This window comes from Meriones unguiculatus, chromosome 2 (genome assembly GCF_030254825.1).
Source record: "Meriones unguiculatus strain TT.TT164.6M chromosome 2, Bangor_MerUng_6.1, whole genome shotgun sequence".
Classification (NCBI taxonomy): Eukaryota; Metazoa; Chordata; class Mammalia; order Rodentia; family Muridae; genus Meriones; species Meriones unguiculatus.
Window position 1 is genome coordinate 30,950,192 of NC_083350.1, and position 18,302 is coordinate 30,968,493.

At 37.8% G+C, this 18,302-nt stretch overlaps 1 protein-coding gene across 2 annotated transcripts in view; it reads right to left on the reverse strand.

The window, feature by feature from the left end:
- Window positions 1–18,302, reverse strand: part of Slc12a2 (solute carrier family 12 member 2) — a 73,571-nt gene that overhangs the window by 3,199 nt on the left and 52,070 nt on the right. Inside the window, exons 19-26 of one of the 2 annotated variants that reach the window (XM_021634119.2) lie at window positions 10,969–11,048; window positions 8,445–8,570; window positions 6,097–6,144; window positions 4,625–4,747; window positions 4,397–4,508; window positions 2,228–2,314; window positions 1,323–1,458; window positions 795–862 (exon numbers count right to left, since the gene is read on the reverse strand). In XM_021634119.2, the coding sequence (XP_021489794.1) occupies window positions 795–862; window positions 1,323–1,458; window positions 2,228–2,314; window positions 4,397–4,508; window positions 4,625–4,747; window positions 6,097–6,144; window positions 8,445–8,570; window positions 10,969–11,048 (780 nt within the window). The remainder of the gene's footprint in view (window positions 1–794; window positions 863–1,322; window positions 1,459–2,227; window positions 2,315–4,396; window positions 4,509–4,624; window positions 4,748–6,096; window positions 6,145–8,444; window positions 8,571–10,968; window positions 11,049–18,302) is intronic. The other variant, XM_021634120.2, reaches the window with a different exon arrangement.

An 18,302-nucleotide genomic window follows, 5' to 3' on the forward strand; every position in this document is an offset into this window, starting at 1 on the left:
ATTATAGAAATCTACCTACAACCAGCACAAATTAAAAATGTGCTTGGTGTTCCCTGACAGTTCTTTAGTGTCACTGTATTTTATCATTTGTTCTGGTTGTGGATAAAAGCACTACACAAAGTTACAACAGGCCACAATGCATAGAACAATCGAATACAGGGTACTCAACCCCGTTTGATACAACACAGTCCCTATACCTAAGGGTCAGGGATCAGGGCTAAAGAGACGACAGAAAAGACTGTAAAAGCCAAAGGGCCTGCACATCTGCTGTGAGTTAGTGGATTCAATACACAATAGAAGTTGTGCCCCTTAAACGAGACCCGGACAATGACAACATTGGCTGGCACGCAATGTGGATGAGAGACGTTTCAGGAAGCTTCACCCTACATGAAAGGCTAAAGGCAATTAGTCAGTCTTCTTCAGGGATGAGGCCCCTAGCTGGTTAGTCAATTAAAAGTGGTCAGCCCTAATAACATATACTATGAGCAACACTAGGTGGACTCAGCACTATGATACCAGAGGACTCAGTGGCATGATAACAATATATTTTAACAATTATTTGTCATAACAATAATAATTAAGAAAAAACCCACAAATTTGAAAAAAATCCAGGTAGACATGAGAGGAGATGAAAGGGAGGACAGGGAAGAAGAGATATAATACTCATATCTAAAATTCTAAAAAGAACTTTTTAAAAGCCAGTAAGTACTGTTATCCTAGCAGACAGAGAGACACACAGATACAAGCATACACTTTTTAAAAAATAACCTAAACCTTATTCCACCAATACTTACATGACAATAATATTAGCTGTGCTTGAATGCTCCTTTAATAATTCATTTAACCTGATCTGCCGATATGTCTGCAATATAAAAGAACAGAATCATTCTTAAATATACTATAATTAGAACTGTGAACAGTGTAAAGCAGATTGTAGCTTGGTGTATAGTGTGTACGCCCATGTAGCCATGTGTTAGAGCTTCTGCGCTATCAAAGGAGGAGGAGGAGAAAGGAAGGAGAAGAAAAGAGGACAAGAGAAGAGGAAGAGAAAGAAAAACGAAAAAGAAAAGGAAGAAGAAACAGATACCATGGTTTGTAAAACACGTAGTAAAAACAAAAACAAATTTTCTGTAATAAAATACTATTGAGAAAAATATTTGATGCTGCTTCTCACCATTCATATATAAATGACCTTAATGCAGGTTTTACAAAATTGTTTTTCCCTGTATCAAATCACAGTGCTTGGTATTTATAGCATCAATAATTTTGATTCTTTTAAATCACATGCATGATTTAAAAAGGAGACAGAAAGTAAGGAATACCTTAGTTTTATAAAGCTCAAGCTCATTATCTGTTATTCGCCAAGGCTCATCTTCTTTCATCTTATCTGCAATCTCCTGTTCTTTATCATCTTCATGAAGTCTGTATGGCTCAATCATGTCATCAAAAGTGACAATACTTTAAAGAACAGAAAGAATACCAATAATCTTATTGTATCAGGGACATCTTAATAGTAAACAATAACTTAAAACAATTTTTATAATTTAGTTAGAAAACAGTACTTTCCAGTCTCTCACATTGAGCAGACTTGGCCCTTGCCTATGTCAACCCTTCAACCTACAGAGTGTCACTTTAACCAAAATGATTCCTGAGTGGTAAGCCAAATACAACTTTGCTCAAACAGCAAATCTTTTCCAACTCTTGGAAAACATAACCCTTATACCAGCTCTGTAACTTATTCAAGACATGCCTAAAAATAATTATGTTATGCACAATAAAACACACAGACAATACCTGCCTCTCTGTGCCATTTTCAGGAAAACAATCTTAAGACTATAAACTGAGTAAGAGACTCTTGACTACAACTATTATAGGGAAACTCTCAGACTTTCACAAAAATGTATAAAATAGAAGTGATGTGTATGGAAAGTTGGGACCAAATGCTTTTATTGACCGTAGTCAAGAAACATCTGGTATTTAAAGCCTATCTAGAATTTTTGTGGCACTAACAATTTTCAGAAAGCATGTAAAGAAGTGAAATCGTCTGAAAACTGAGAATTCCTTAAAGCTTACTACTCCAGGATTACCGTAAGCCAAGTACCATATGGTTTCACATAACTCATGGCAGAGAAAAAGCCCAGGTAATCATTTAATTTTAAATTATCTGTGTCTGCATAGGGCAATTGAATTGAAAAATGTACATAGAATAATTTATCCAGCAACTTACTTTTCTTTCTCTGGTTTGGTGTTGATATCTCCTAGGACCATGATATCAGAGAAGTCTATTCGGAATTTGCTAAGTAAAGTAGCCATTCTGTAACAAAAAGAATTACATGCAGTTATGTAAAAGTACCATAATTTCTGTATCCATTTTTCAACTAAGGGACATCTGGGTTGTTTCCAGGTCCTGGCTATTACAAATAAAGCTGCTACAAACATCGTTGAGCAAATGTCATTGTTGTGTACTTGAGCATCTTTTAGATATATGCCTAGGAGTGGTATAGATGGATCTTGAGGAAGCACTATTCCTAATTGTCTGAGAATGCGCCAGATTGATTTCCGAAGTGGTTGTACAAGTTTGCATTCCCACCAGCAATGGTGGAGGGTTCCCCTTTCTCCACAACCTTTCCAGCATGTGTTGACACTTGAGTTTTTGATCTTAGCCATTCTGATGGGTGTAAGTGAAATCTCAGGGTGGTTTTGATTTGCATCTCTCTGTTGTGGTACTTCTACACAATAGAACACTACTCAGCAATTAAAAACAAGGAAATTATGAAATTTGCAGGCAAATAGTGGGACCTAGAAAAGATCATCCTGAGTGAAGTATCCCAGAAGCAGAAAGAATCTTATATAGATCTATAAGAGATGATAAACATACTGAAATCTATATACCTATAGAAGATAAACAAGAAGGAGGACCCTGGGTAAGATGATCAATCCTCACTTAGAAAGACAAATGGGATGGACATTGGATGTAGGAGAAAACAAGTAACAGGACAGGAGCCTACCACAGAGGGCCTCTGAAAGACTCTTCCTAGCAGTGTATCAAAGCAGATACTAAGACTCATAACCAAACCTTTGGCAGAGTGCAGGGAATCATATGAAAGAAGAGGGAGTTAATATGACCTGGAGAGGACAGGAGCTCCACAAGAACCAAATATGTATCTGGGCACAGGGGTCTCTTATGAGACTGTTTCTCCAACCAAGGACCATGTATGGATATAACCTAGAACCTGTGCTCAAATGTCGCCCATGGTAGCTCAGTATCCAAGTGGGTACCCTAGTAAGGGGAACAGGGACTATTTCTGACATGAACTCAATGATGGGCTCTTTGACCTCCCCTCCCCCTCCCCTGCCCTGAGGGAGGAACAGCCCTCTTAGGCCACTGACAGTCCTGAAGATACCTGATAAACCAGGGTCAGATGAAAGGGGAGGAGGTCCTCCCCTATCAGTGGACTTGGAAAGGGGCAGGGAGGAGATGAGGGAGGGAGGGTGGGATTGGGAGGGAATGAAGAAAGGGGATACAGCCGGGATACAAAGTTAATAAACTGTAACTAATATTTAAAAAATTTTAAAAAAAGCAAAAAAAGAATAGCATTCAGGGGTGTAAAGGATTTAACAGGTATTTTCACTGTCTACATATGTGATAAAATGACATAAAAGGAAAGTGTATCAGCTGCTGTACAAATTTCCTGAATTAGCTCATATGAATACTGGAGGTAACAACAGAACACTGAAACATCCAAGAAAAGCAGTCAACAAAATAAGACCTTATGTTTAATAAAAAGCTTTAAAAAGTAAGGCATGAGAAACATTTCTTACATAATTGTGTTGAAATGAAAAATACCTAACTGAATTTTAGTATCTCTTAACTACAACCCACTAAGCATTATAGAGCCCATACAATTAAAATAAAAACAACCGTGAATAGTCTCAAATACTAACTAAGAGGAAAGGGGGTAATACAGTAGAGCCCAGTTCTAGAATGCAGCACTTTGTTACATAACAGCTTTTCCCAAGTTTGATGAGCCTTGTCCTGGAGGGAAGCTCTTAAAGCAGGAAGGTAACTCAAAAAGCTTCAGGAAGTTTCTGAAACTCACAGGACTCCTCCCTCCCAGGGTAAGCAATAAAGCTGCTGAAAGTCACTCTGAGACAAGCCAAGCTATAAAGAAGATTCTGAGACTAGTGGATGCCTGGAAGCAGAAACCAGCCAAGCTGCCAGCAAGAAGTTTAGACCAGAGTTCCTTAGAAATGGCAAATTTAAGAGGATGAGGTTCTATTTAATGAGACTTTTGCAGTAGTGTTAATACTTCAAGGCCTATGTGGTTTTTATTTTATCAAATCTCTATCATGATAGGGTTATTTGAATAATGCTCTCCAACTTTAAACAACTTACGCTCTCCGATCATGATCTATTCTGTTTATTTTTCCTCCAATGAATACTCGAATCTTACAATCTTTCCACTTTTTCTTGGTAGTCAGAAGATAGGGTATCAACAAGGTCAAACCTGAATTATAAAAATACAGTAAATCCTTTTTAAACTGCTAATACTGCAAACAAAAATTATTTTCAACTTGGTCTCAAAACCCATTTACTATAAGTCAATGTAAAGTAACGGCTTACCTCCATCATCAAAAAGCCACCAGACATCTATAGTATTCTTCCCTTGTTTTTTCTGAAACTGTGTGCTAGCTTCAAGAAGCTTTTGGTCAGCTACATTTAAAGGTGCAACAGGACCTTTGGATTCTGAAGGATTAAGCAAAAAAATTATGACATAGGGAAATGTTAAATCTCTTTTCACTGTATTCCTAGAATTTCCTAGCATTTGTAAATTCAGATATGTTTATATGCAGACAGCTGTATATGGCTTCCATCATAAGCCTGAAGTAGCTTATAACAAATAATGGGTACAAAAAGGACCTTTTGTTTAAATATGTAAACTCATCCAAATTATCCTAATGTCCAGTGTTCTGAAGTGTTCTGTGAATGTGCAGGTATCCTAAATACCAAACAAGTATTAACAGAGTTTAATTTTTTTTTTTTTGAAAAGCTATTTTAGGCTAACAAATCAAGCTTTACACTTGTTTCTTGAGATTTCTTGCATTATCTTGTACAGCTCAATGAGCTGAAAGGTATTAAATAACAAGCTGTATTTGCAAGATGACTGGAGAAACACCAATCACTCTTAAAATTATCTGGGAAATTTGTTCATTTATTGTCTTTCCTCTCAACAGGGGATACCCAATTTTTAAAAGCCATATAACCATATCTTTCTCTGAATCACAGAAAGATGGTGGGAACTCCTTGGAAAGAATACAAATTTGCTGCATGACTGAAAGGAGTTCCCATTTACATTTCTAGGAATTGAAAAAGAAAAATCAGCATTGACTCCGTGAGCAAGCAAATGACTATTATGAAACTCCATTACCACAACTTTAAGAACAGAAATTCACAGAAGGAACTCTGGTCATTTTTCCAGAAGGTCCATCATTCACTTTTCATGCTGCCATGATGTAAGCAAACATGACAAATGATTTTGCATGATGAAATAATATGGCTACCAAACCACACTGCTCCATAACTCTCACCTCTATCTCCTTCTCATAAAATTCATGTACGCTGACATGACTGTGTATCTCCCAAACGCAGCATGACTGTGAGAAATATCGCAATTTTTGAAACGAAAAATATATTAGTATCAAAATCGAGAATTTGGCTAGGTACAACTGATGGTAAAGAATGTAAGTGACACTGCAAATAAACCTACTCCAGTGTCCCTACTTGTCATCTAAACCATGCAGTTAAATTAAGGAAAAAAAACAAAAAAGCAAAAAAACCCCTGCCTTTCCAGGTTTGAGTATTTCAGAAACACTATGATGGTTCAAAGACTCTGAAATCACAGCTTGTCCCAGTGATATTTAATGCTTTAGTTGGAATAATAATAATTTTGCTAATCTGCATTTAATAGTAACTGTAATATCACCTCACCATGGAAATTAAAACTAAATTAAAATAAAAGGAAAATAATAGGGTTAGAATTAAAGAGTTAACAGTATGAAAAGGGGAATTAAAATAAAATGATGAACAATGCCTGCCTTTTTTCAACAGTGGCTGAGTTGGAGTCTTGCCATCCTCTTCCTCATCTAGATTATGTTTAAAAAACACAAAATATGAAGTTAATTGTCTTTATAATCATAAAATATGGAAATGTAATTAGAGCACATTATAAACAAGACAATGTGAAGCAACAGCCCATGAGAAATGATTAAGACTGAAAATTAATATCTTCTATACTGAGTGTTCAATATTTTAAAAACATATTTTCTACAAAGACCACACCGAGTGAATGATTAACACCCACCCTGAAATTTTATTTCCGTAAAATTACTCAAAAAGAGCCAGCAGATCCTGTAAGCTTTAATCTTTCAAACTTGAATTTGGTTAATAATGTCAAACTACAGCATGTAGAGTGGAAGCATGACTTTGAGCAATTATCTTCGCAGATAATACATAGCCTTTAAGCATGTCACTACATAACTACACAAAAGACTAAACGCACCTAGTATTAGTACAAGTCAATCAGCACTTGCAATAGTAAGGAATTTAATCAAAGACAGATGCCTTGTTTTATAGAGGAGTCATTTATATTTACCAGCTTATATTTAAATATTCACCAATTTATTTTCTGTGTAAACACTTTTTCTAACTCTTTTTCCCCCTGAATGTAAATTTATTTGTTTAAGGCAAACAAACTTGAGAGTTAAAAATGAAAGAACTTTCTGCAGTGGGATCCCGAAAGACTCCCTGGCTTCAGATAATCTCATTAGGACTTTCCTGAACGAGCCAGAGCTGGCTAGTTAATGCCTTGCTTTCTTACTGGCAAAAATGTACATAACTCTTAAGGCTGAGAAATTATAGGCACAGATTAACTGAGCTTAGGGCTGGCACAAACCAGGCACTTACAGGGCATTCCTTTTTTTTTTTTTTTTTTTTTTTGCCTTGGTAGGCAAGACAGATAAAACCAAATAATGTGACTATATAACTCTATTATAATGTTACTAATCCTGAAGAATTTTTACATATTATCCATTTCTCTTGTATTATCTATGCTGATTTTGAGAATTTTCAAATTAGAAACAGAAAGTTAAGTTATACTACTGTTACTTTTTATGTTTGTTATTTAGAAAAATACCTACATTTCAAATATTTCTGTTATAAAGTAATACTTAATATCTGATTTTGAAAATATAGTGATAGGTAGTTTATAGAAAAGGAATTTAAATGTCAAAGACACCGTGGCATTTAAAATTAATAGATTACTTATGTAAGTGCATGAAAGGCAGAGAACATCTTGTAGGAGTCTGTTATCTCCTTCTACTTTGAGGACCAAATTCAAGTCATGAGACTTAGTTAATGCATTTTTCCCACTGGGTCTTTTTACCCACCCCCAAAATGACTCTTTAAGTTGGGCTAAGTGCATATAAATGTTTACAACAGAGTAGATATGTACTAACCTAGTTTCCTATCCTTTAATAAGTTAATGTATATGTTAACATCCACCTGGATGTGAGCGCAGAGTAGCTCCTAGGAAATGATCAATGTGGCTGAATGCACTGAGTTCTCATAGACTAGAAGAATCAGTTTCAGGCAAGAAAATGGAAGAAGGTAAAAGAATATATATATATATATATATATATATATATATAAATTAAAGTAAATGCAAAAAAATGAACAGAAAAAGCTAGTGCACAGACAACACAGAAAATAATAATAAAGCCACCAAGGATTGAGGGAATGTGTGCAAGCTTCACTTTCTACCACTACACTAGGCAAGTTACACAGGAAGAAAAAGAATAAAAAGCAACATTAATGCTTTCAAATAATCTAAAAGATAAACTGCACAGAGACATGGTGTATCCAAGGCTAACAATTCCATGAAAAGAATGGTAGTCATCTTAGAGAAATCAAAAGTACACTATGGCTTGATGATTTACAGTGCAGATTTCTTTCTTGTTGCGTATCAGTTGGAACAGGACAGATGGAGATACGAGTCTGAACAGAGGTTGGAGAGTGAGGGTGGGAGAGTAAGATTTGGAAGTCATCCCTCTTCCTTCTTACATGACACACAAGTTTGTGGATAAAATTATCTGTAAGCCTCATGAAAAAGTACATGTTCTTCCCAAGTTCAAACAAAAATATTTAATGCAAACAACTTAAGACCATGTTAGTAACTAATTGGCATGACCTCTCTTTTACTTGTTTAAGGCAAGCAAATACCTTAAAATTGCTTCTCATTTTGTGGTCAGTTTTGAGCTACAATTTTTAACCTGACCAATTATAAATGAACAACGTTTAGATTAATAAAAGGGTGTCTGTAACAAAGGCCAATCCCCTCCAAATTAAAATATAACTGTTAATAAAATCTTGTGTGAATAAAAATTACCTTTATGTGAAATAGATTTTTCACCAGATGATATGAAAGTATCTTGATCTGACTTTTTACTGTAGTCCACATTTACTACCACATCCTTGGTACCAGGTGATTTTTCTTGTGAAGACAATAGTTCTTCTGTAGATATGAAATTATTTAAAACAGTATCAAAAAATAGTATTTTAACTATTCAAAGTATTATGGTTTAATAATTAAAAGCTAATCAGTATTCCTTGTGATAACTGATTTCTTTAGAAATACCCAGAATGTTTAAAATGCCTATCCATTTATATATGTCAACCACAAATGGCTAAGTTAGGTTCTGGAGAGTAAGTAATGAATGAGAAATTCACACAAAAATAGAACACAGCAGGCAAAAGGATGATAGGCAGGCTGTCAAAAAGGTCTACTCTCAAAGGTAGTTAGAGGTGACAAATGTTCACATGTCCACAGAGGAAAAATAGCCCTGGAAAATTATTCAGGAACTACAAAGTCAATGTCAGAGGTACAGCCTTTTCCTAATAAGTCCACTGAACATACCAATTCTTTTTAAAGCATTTTCAGATTTTGGCAAATAATTAGTAAATATTTAACTTTTAACTGTAAAACATGTATAAAAAATACAACACGAAATTTATAATTTGTCCATAATCCCCATCACTGATTTGTGTGAATGGAGAGAAACAAGAGAAGATATGGGAGCCAGGATCCAGCACTGAACTCAGGGTTAAGAGGATTTACTTCTTTAATGTTCATGACAACACTATGAGGGATGTCACTAGGCACTGACAGACAAGTTTCAAGACTTGTCCAGGCTATACAATTCTGGGAAAAGGCTGGAGGTTTTAGAAAAATCTACCTGGGTCCAACACCAGACCTTACTGATGGAACAAAAGATCATGCAGGGAGAGGACCTAGATGCCCTTCTCAGATGTAGCCCATGGGCAGCTCAGTCTCCATGTGGGACCCCTGGAAAAGGAAGCAGGAGCTGTCTCTGACATGAACTCAGTTGCCTACTCTTTGATCACTTCTCCATGGTGGGGTCGCCTTCCCAGTCCACAGAGGAAGAGGATCCAGGCAGCCCTTATGAGACTTGATAGGCTAGGGTCAGATGGCAGGGGAGGAGGACTCCCCTTTCAGTGGACTGAGAATAGGGATAGGGGGAAGAGTATTGGAGGGTTGGATCAGGAGGAGATGAGGGAGGGGGCTACAATCAGGATATAAAGTGAATAAATTATAATAAAATAAAAAAGAAACTGCAGGAGAGCCTCAGAGCACAAGGAATATTTGAGTAACTTCTGTATTCAATAAAAGGCAGCTACTTCTCTATTTGCATCAATCTGGGAGGAACCCCTTGTTCTATGAGGAAAGGGACATTGAGGGGAAAAGGAGAGAAGGCCCACATTTCACTGGCCACACAGCTAGGGTCCTGGGCTAACAGCAGTAACCTTGTCCCTCTGCCAAAACCTTTTTCCCTTTAGAAGGTACATACAGTGAGCCTGTGAGGCCTGTTCTGAAAAGTATTTTTATTATTGTCGGTAACCCAAAAACTAAGAAGGTAATAAAGGCGGGATGAACAACAACAAAAAAGCATTTCATAATGATCATAAATATATAAGATACTTTTTAAATATTTCAGTCACACCCAAGCCCCAGTAAATGAGAGAACTGAATTCTTCTTCTGAGTGAAAGGGAGTATGGCTTCTAATTATGCAGCATCAATGGGTATGAATCAGCTTCTCTAAATTTAGTCACTGTTATGAGACTTCAAATGAGGTTTTGCCAGGCTTATTCCAGAAAAAGAAAACAGATTTACAACAAATCAACCTTTTTTATTCAGAGACCTCAAAGTATTTCTTCAAAGTTGCAGACTATTCCTTAAGCAGAGTGTGAAATTAAGAAGTTTAAGTCCATGAACAGATTACAAAATTTATATATGCTTCTTGTCTATGTAAACTCAGTTAATCTGATTATTTCATTAATTAACTGATAAGGGAAAATAGTAGCTATTCTATAGTATAATAGTATAAAATAGTATTAATATTTTAAAATCAGCAAAAGAAAATCTTTGAAGGACATGGAAATTTCCATTTTTATAAAATTGGTAAGAAAAACATATTTTAATTTAGGTCTTAACCTTAATTTTTAAACTAATTTAAAGATTATATACTGTTCTATTTAATAGCTTTACAGCCTAAGTAGTGATTTAAATATTTTGGTAATGATAAATTTTTCATCCTAATTTTTAAACAAATTTGGCCAATTTAAAATCATAACTAATGTCTGCCACTCTTTAGGCTATGAAGAATTTACTCTCTCTGTTAATAATAATTAGTGGTCATATATGCTAGCACAAAGAAAAGACAGATATTGGTGGCTCCCAAGCACATCTGATCTTAAGATGGTAAGAGCACATGGCGTGAAGATGGTAACTATGAAAGTCAGTAAAGAATGTGTAACAATTAGGCACAATTAGCATTTCTAACACAGTAATCCATACTTCTAAAAATAAAACCTTATGTTGAAGCGTACTTACCTTGTCCTTGAAGGTGTGATATATCCAGTCCTTCCTTTAGGCGGATAACCACAACTCCATATTGTATGTCGAAAGCATCACTATAATGGAGAAAGGAAGAATCACAGAAATTGTTTATGTTTTATATAAAATGAAGGGATCACAGATTTCTAAAGTGACTTTCAGCTCTAAATGTCTGTTTTCTTTAATATGTACCGAAAATCAGTCAGTGAGAAATGAATCACACTCATTCCTAATCCCATACCTTTCCTCTGAGGCAACCTTGAAAACTATTAAGTCTACATTATAGTAATGTGCCACATGATGCTGTGGTCAGGCATATCTGCATACATGACTTCACATGCCGTATAGCCTAGGTGTGGTCTAGTTTTCTGTACCTACTGTCAATAAAACCACCACACAAAATACTTCCCTAGATGCACATCCACCACTAAGTACCACAAGTGACTCCTGTAGCAGCTTTTTAGAGCCGAAGGTTTGTTGGTTTGGGTATTTTGTTTTATTTTTCATTACATATTGAAATGTCTGTGTGTAGGCATGTGCACTTGAGTATCTGTGGCCACAGAGGCCCGGAAGGATCGGATCTTCCTAGAGTACAGGCAATTACAAGCCACCTGAAGTGGGTGCTGGGAACCCAAAGTGGGTCCTCTGGAAAAACTCATCTAGCCCCTCTAACAGTATTTTTATATTGCAAGGAAATATGACAGAAAACAACTGTTAAGAGTAATCCTACTACACTCACACTCGTACTCCCTTTGAAGATAGGCATATGAAGATGAAGAAACAGGTTCTATGGAGGTCAGGCCTCAGTGTTGACAATATTCTGAAGAATAGAATCTGAGCCAGGTGGTGGTAGTGTACACCTTTAATCCCCCAGAGCACTTGGGAGATAGAAGCAGGTGTTTCTCTGTGATTTCAAGGCCAGCCTGGTCTGCAGAGCAAGCTCCAGGACAGCCACAGCTGTTATACAGAGAAACCCTGTCTCTGTGTGTGTTTGGGGGAGGGGGGACAACAAACAAACAAAAAATAAAACAAGAATCTCTGAGTGTGTGGATATGTGTGTGCTTGGAGAACCCAGAAGTCCACATCAACTGTCTTCATCAATCCCTCCCAATCGTTTGACTGAGGGTCTTCCAATGAACCTGGAGCTTGTCAATTCAGCTGGAGCAACTGGCCCACACACCCCAAGAATCCTCTAGTCTCCATGTCTCCAAAAAAGATTAAAGGCACGCTGCTGTGCCCAGTTTCCTCACATGAATGCTAGCAATCAAACCCAGGTCCTTGTGCCTTCACAGCCAAGCACTTTACCACCTGAGCCATCTCCCAAACCTAACAGATGGTATTTCTAAAATACATTTTACTTTTTCTTTCTTTTAATTTTAATTTTTTTCTTCACCATTTATTCATTATATATCTGGACTGGTGCCCCCTCCCTCAAGTCCCCCAGTCCCACCCTACCCCTCTCTTCCCCTTCCCCTAGTCCGCTGAAAGGGGGAGTTCTCCACCATTGCCACCTGCCCATAAGTTTGCTAAGTCTCATCAGGACTGCCTGGATCCTCTTCCTCCATGGCCTGGCACAGTTACATCAACAGGGGCGAGCAATACGTTTTCCATTTTCAAAGTTAATTTAGAAAAGCAATTGTCTGTCTTGAACCTGTGCAGGTTCTAAGTGAGCTGTCAGTCTCTGTGTCAGTCCTGCTGTGTCTAGAAAAATGCTGTTTTCTTGGAGTCACCCATGACCTCCACTTCCATGTAGATCATCCCTAAGCCTTAAAGGAAGGGCGTGGATAAAGACTTCCCACTTAGCACTGAGTGTGCCAAAGTCTCAGGCTCAGCACTCTGTCCAGCTGTAAGTCTCTGTGTTAATCACCATCTACTGCAAGAACCTTCTCTAACGGGGGTTGCGCTCTGCTACAGCAATATGTTATTAGGAGTTACTTTATTACCATGTTTCTTTAGCAGAACAAGAGTATGTTTTCCCCTAGTGTCCATGACCTATCTAGTCTCAGACTTTACCATACTCCATGACAGGCCTTACAACCAGGATTGACTAGCCAACACAGAATGGATTCCATGTTGTTGTTGTTTTTTGTGCACTTTTTGTCTGAATGATTTTTTTTTTTTTTTTTTTTTTTTTTGCTTTGTTTGGTTGTTCCTTTTCTTTTTTGAGAGAGGGGGAATGTCTTAGTTGAGGTTACTATTTTGTGCTGAAACACTACATGACCAAGGCACCTAGGGGAAGATAGCGTTTGTTTTAGCTTGCTCTTCCAGGTGACAGTCTCTCAGTGAGGAAAGCCGAGCCAGTGACTCAGACAGGGCATGAACATGGAGGTAGGCACTGAGGCAGAGGCTATGGAGCGGCGCTGCTCATCCCTTGCTCCTTATGGCTTTCTCACAGGACCCAGCACCACCAGCCCAGAGCCCGCACCGCCCACAAAGGCACTGGGCCCTCCCTATGGATCACTAATTAAGAAAATGCCCTAGTCTTGGGTACAGCCTGATTTTATGGAGGCATTTTCTTCACTGAGGTTCCCTCCTCAGTTGACTTTTAGTTTGTTGTAAGTACACATAAAACCACTCATGGAGGAAGAACATGAGTTGGGTGGGAAGGGAGGCAGGAGGACTTAGGAGTAGTTACGGAATGAAAAAAAAATTAATCAAAAATAAAAAGGCCTTTCGGAATGGGGATTGAGCATTTTAGTCAGGGCCCTCCCTCTTGATTAGTTTCTTTAGATGTACAGATTTTAGTAGGTTTATCCTATATTACATGTCTATATGAGTGAGTATATACCATGTGTGTCTTTCTGCTTCTGGGACAGCTCACTCAGGATGATCCTTTCCAGGTTCCACCATTTACCTGCAAATTTCATGATTTCCTTATTTTTCATTGCTGAGTAATATTCCATTGTGTAGCTGTACCACAATTTCTGCATCCATTCTTCAGTTGAGGGGCATCTGGGCTGTTTCCAGCTTCTGGCTATTACAAATAAAGCTGCTACAAACATGGTTGAGCAAATGTCCTTACTGTGTACTTGAGGCTCTTTTGGATATATGCCTAGGAAAATGCTCAATCCCCATTCCGAAAGGCAAAGAGGATTGACATCAGAAGAAGTAAACAGGAAACAAGCTAGGAACCTGCCACAGAGGGCCTCTGAAAGGCTCTGCCCTGCAGACTATCAAAGCAGACACTGAGACAGGGCCAACTGTTGGGCAGAGTGCATGGGATCTTATGAAAGAAGTGGGAAATAGTAAGATCTGGAGAGGACAGGAACTCCACAAAGAAAGCAACAGAACCAGAAATTTGAACACAGGGGTCTTTCCAGAGACTCATACTCCAACCAAGTACCATGCATGGAGATAACCTAGAACCCCTGCACAGATGTAGCCCATGGCAGTTCAGTGTCCAAGTGGGTTCCATAGTAATGGGAAGAGGGACTGCCTCTGATATAAACTGATTGTCCTGCTCTTTGATCATCTCCCTTTGAGGGGGGAGCAGCCTTACCAGGCCACAGAAGATGACAATGCACCCACTCCTGATGTGATCTGATAAACTAAGATCAGAAGGAAGGAGAGGAGGACCTCCCCTATCAGTGGACTTGGGGAGGGGTATGCATGAAGAAGGGGGAGGAAGGGTGGGATTGGGAGGGGAGGAGGAAGGGGTTTATGAGGGGACACAAAATGAATAAAGTGTAATTAATGAAAGTTAAAAAAAAAACATTACTGAGATCTTTCCTAACTACATCCCTTGTTTTCAATGTAATTTTATTTCACTTGTTTTTAAGTCTGAATTTTAAAATTATCTATACATTCTACATTCTAACATTTTGTGGTGTTGACTTTTGTCTCTCTGTGTGTTGGATTTTGATCTTTTTTATCTTTATTTTCTCACAACTCAAACAAAAATACATGGCTAAAATAATAAAAATAAATAAATAAAAAGGCAAAAATAAAACAAAAATAAAAAGGCATTTTAAGAATTCAGATACACCAAAAATTTAAAGGCCTCTCTAAGCCCACATTTCAACTTTGAAAACTGAAAAGTGGGGCTACAGAGAGGCCTCAACTATTAAGAGCAATTGCTCCTCTTGCAAACAAAAACAATAAAGAATGTTTACAATGTAACAAAGTCTATGCATCCATCCATCCACCCATTCATCCATCTACCCATTCACCCATCCATTTAGAGTGGGATAGAGATAATGTGGCCTTGTATTTGTAATTAGTTAACTAAGGTCAAAGAATCACTGTACAAAGAAATTTAATAGAGATTACTTTCTCAACTATATCCTGAAGGATCTAATGTTAAAGAATTAACCAGCTTGTTAAGTACATAGTAAATCGACATAATCAATTGCCAATTTTCTTTAGAGAATGTCAGGAAATAAACTTCGAGTTTAGTATGGATATAATACCTGGATGATTTTGCTATAAATTATAGAATATACTCTATGGTTTCAGGTCTTAGATACTGTTAGTAAAACACATAAAGCATACCTCAATATTGAAACTTCAGGGAAATCATTAGGGGATAATCATTTATGACAAAGACTGAGTAATATCTTTGCTTTAAAAATGAGTCAGGAGCATGAACTGATTGGCCTGCCCTTTGATCACCTCCCCCTGAAGGGGGAGCAGCCTTACCAGGCCACAGAAGAAGACAATGCAGCCACTCCTGATGAGACGTGATAGACTGGGATCAGGGGGAGGGAGAGGAAGATCTCCCCTGTCAGTGGACTTGGGGAGGAACACAAGTGGGGAAGACGAAGGGTGCAATTGGGAGGGGAGGAAGGAGGGGGAAACAAAGTGAATAAACCATAATTAATAAAAATAAAAATAATTTTTAAAAATGAGTCAGGAGGATCACAAATCCAGTGTGAGACTGGACTAGTGATTGCGATTAAGAGCAGCCTAGACAGCTTTTGAAAGGTCCTTTCTCAAATAAAAAACTTTTAAATGGACTGACTGGGTGTGGCAATAACCATGCTTTGTAATTCCAGCATTTGGGTGGCTAGGACAGAGAGATCACATCCTCAGACACACAGTGAACTTGCAAACAGCCTACATGGTTTTTTAGGGATGAGGATACAACCCTCTTCAGCTCAGTGGTATAGTAGATACAAAGGCATGTGTAAAGCCCCTAGGTTCAATCTCTAGTACCACACACAAAACACAAAATAACAACAAGAGTCCATAAGATGGCTTGCACAGTACACACAGGCACTTGCTGCCAAACCCACTAACCCTAGTTTAATCCCTGGGATTCACATAGTAGAAGAAGAGAACTGATTCCTGCATGTTGCCCTCAGACCTCCAACACTTTTACCAAGACATGCCCATGTACACACATACATAAATAAATACGTTACATTAACAACAAAACCATTAACAGCAATGGCTCAGGAAACTAGAGAACATTTTTACTATGTGTCTGTAAAGTGGTTAATGACGCACAACATCCAGAACACTGTTAACTTCTAGAACATTCAGATAGACCCCTTCCAGGGCTATTATGATCAACTACATCTACTGCTAATGTGGTTGGTGTATAAAAACCATTTTTCAAAATGCCATTTCTCTATTTTCTAGAATAATTAGTCCACCTCACTGCTCTTGAGCCTTGAGAGGAAAACAGCACAGCCCACCACAGCTCATAGGCTTTGACAGCTTGTGATTTAATCTTTACTTCCACAGTCTTTCTTTTGTGCGTTACCATATATGCAAAGTACAGAGTGTAGAACCAGCTACAATGAAAATGTCCTCACCAAGGATCAGCAGGCACAAGCTTCAGACTTTACCCTTCCTAGAATCACCTAACAATTAAAGGATTCTTACTTGTCACCTACTGAATTACTGATCAGCATAAGACTTTCTCAAAGAGCAACAATGACCTCTGATCACTTCTTGAAAGACTTTAAAATAAGTGATGAAAAAAAAATCTACAGACATGGCAAGACTTCCAGTAAAGAAGCTAACTCCTCTAGTGAGTTACAAGTAAGCTCACAGAAAAACTGGCGTCTCAATTCTTAGAACTACCTACCTTGCCAAAGACAAGATTTTTCTCCCTGATATTTTAAAGACAAATAACAATATATTATGATAATAGCATAGTGAGAATTCTCAGTGTACATTAGATTTGTTGATCAAATCCTAGAATACTAGGAAAAGAAAGTACTTTCAAGTTTCAAGCATATCTGGCAAAACCAGAATTTTTATTAAATAGTTCCGTTCTACAAAGCATTGGTAAGATTCCAAAAGTCTATGAGCCAGAAAGGCAAAGTGACCAGAGAATAAAGAGAACCACTAGACAAGCTGTGAGAAGGATGTCCAAGTGACAAGAAACAAAGCTAGGCTGCATGATAAACAGCACAGGAAATAGGAAAAGGCGAACAAGTATGTGTAACTGTAAGCAATAAGAATAACTCCAGGAACACACCAGACCAGCAGCAGAGCTAGTCTGAGTGGAAACAGTCAAATCTCTGCAGCTGCTCACTCAGCATTCGACTTAACACACACCTTGCAGAGCAACACTGACAGGACTGCTCAGCTACAGCTACAGCATAAGGAGAAGTGGACCTTCTTACCCAGGGAGCAGGCTCCATACACACCACTCTTGGGTAGTTTACACATAATATCTCTATGAAAGATTATTCAGATATTAAGAAAAATGAAATTATGAAATTCACAAATAAATTGATGGCGCCGGAAATACTCACCCTGAATAACGTAACCCAAATCCAGAAAGACAAACATTGTATGATTTCTCTCATTTCTGGATGTTACCTTTGAATATTCAGACATGTGTCCATTTGTAATACCCAGAGAAGTCAGGAATTGATAAAGGGGGCACTGGGGAGGAGCAGTCATCAAGAGTGGGAAAAAGAAGCACCGAAATACAAAGCATTAAGGTAACAATGAAATTAGATGGGTTAAACTGGGGTGGAAGATGGGAGGCATGGTAAGGAGAAATATGGGGATGGGTAACTAATATTAAAGAAGAGTTAAAAACATTTGGAAAGCTACTATTGTAGAAGCATAATAAAATATATAAGTATACATATATAAAGGGATATAATGGTTCTGTACAACGGGGGGGGGGGACAATATCCCAACTAGATACCCCATCAAAAAATAACCCCAGTACCAAAGTAGGTTACCATTTTTTGTGCTGTTAGCCCACGGGGTCACAAAGACCTCCAAGTATTACAGGTTAAACTTCAGAACTTGATGCTAAAACCTATTGCTGAAGATACCACATACTTGAATCACAGATCATGCAGACATCAAACTGGTTTTCACCTGCAAGCTCTTCATCCTTACTAGCCAGTATTCATGGT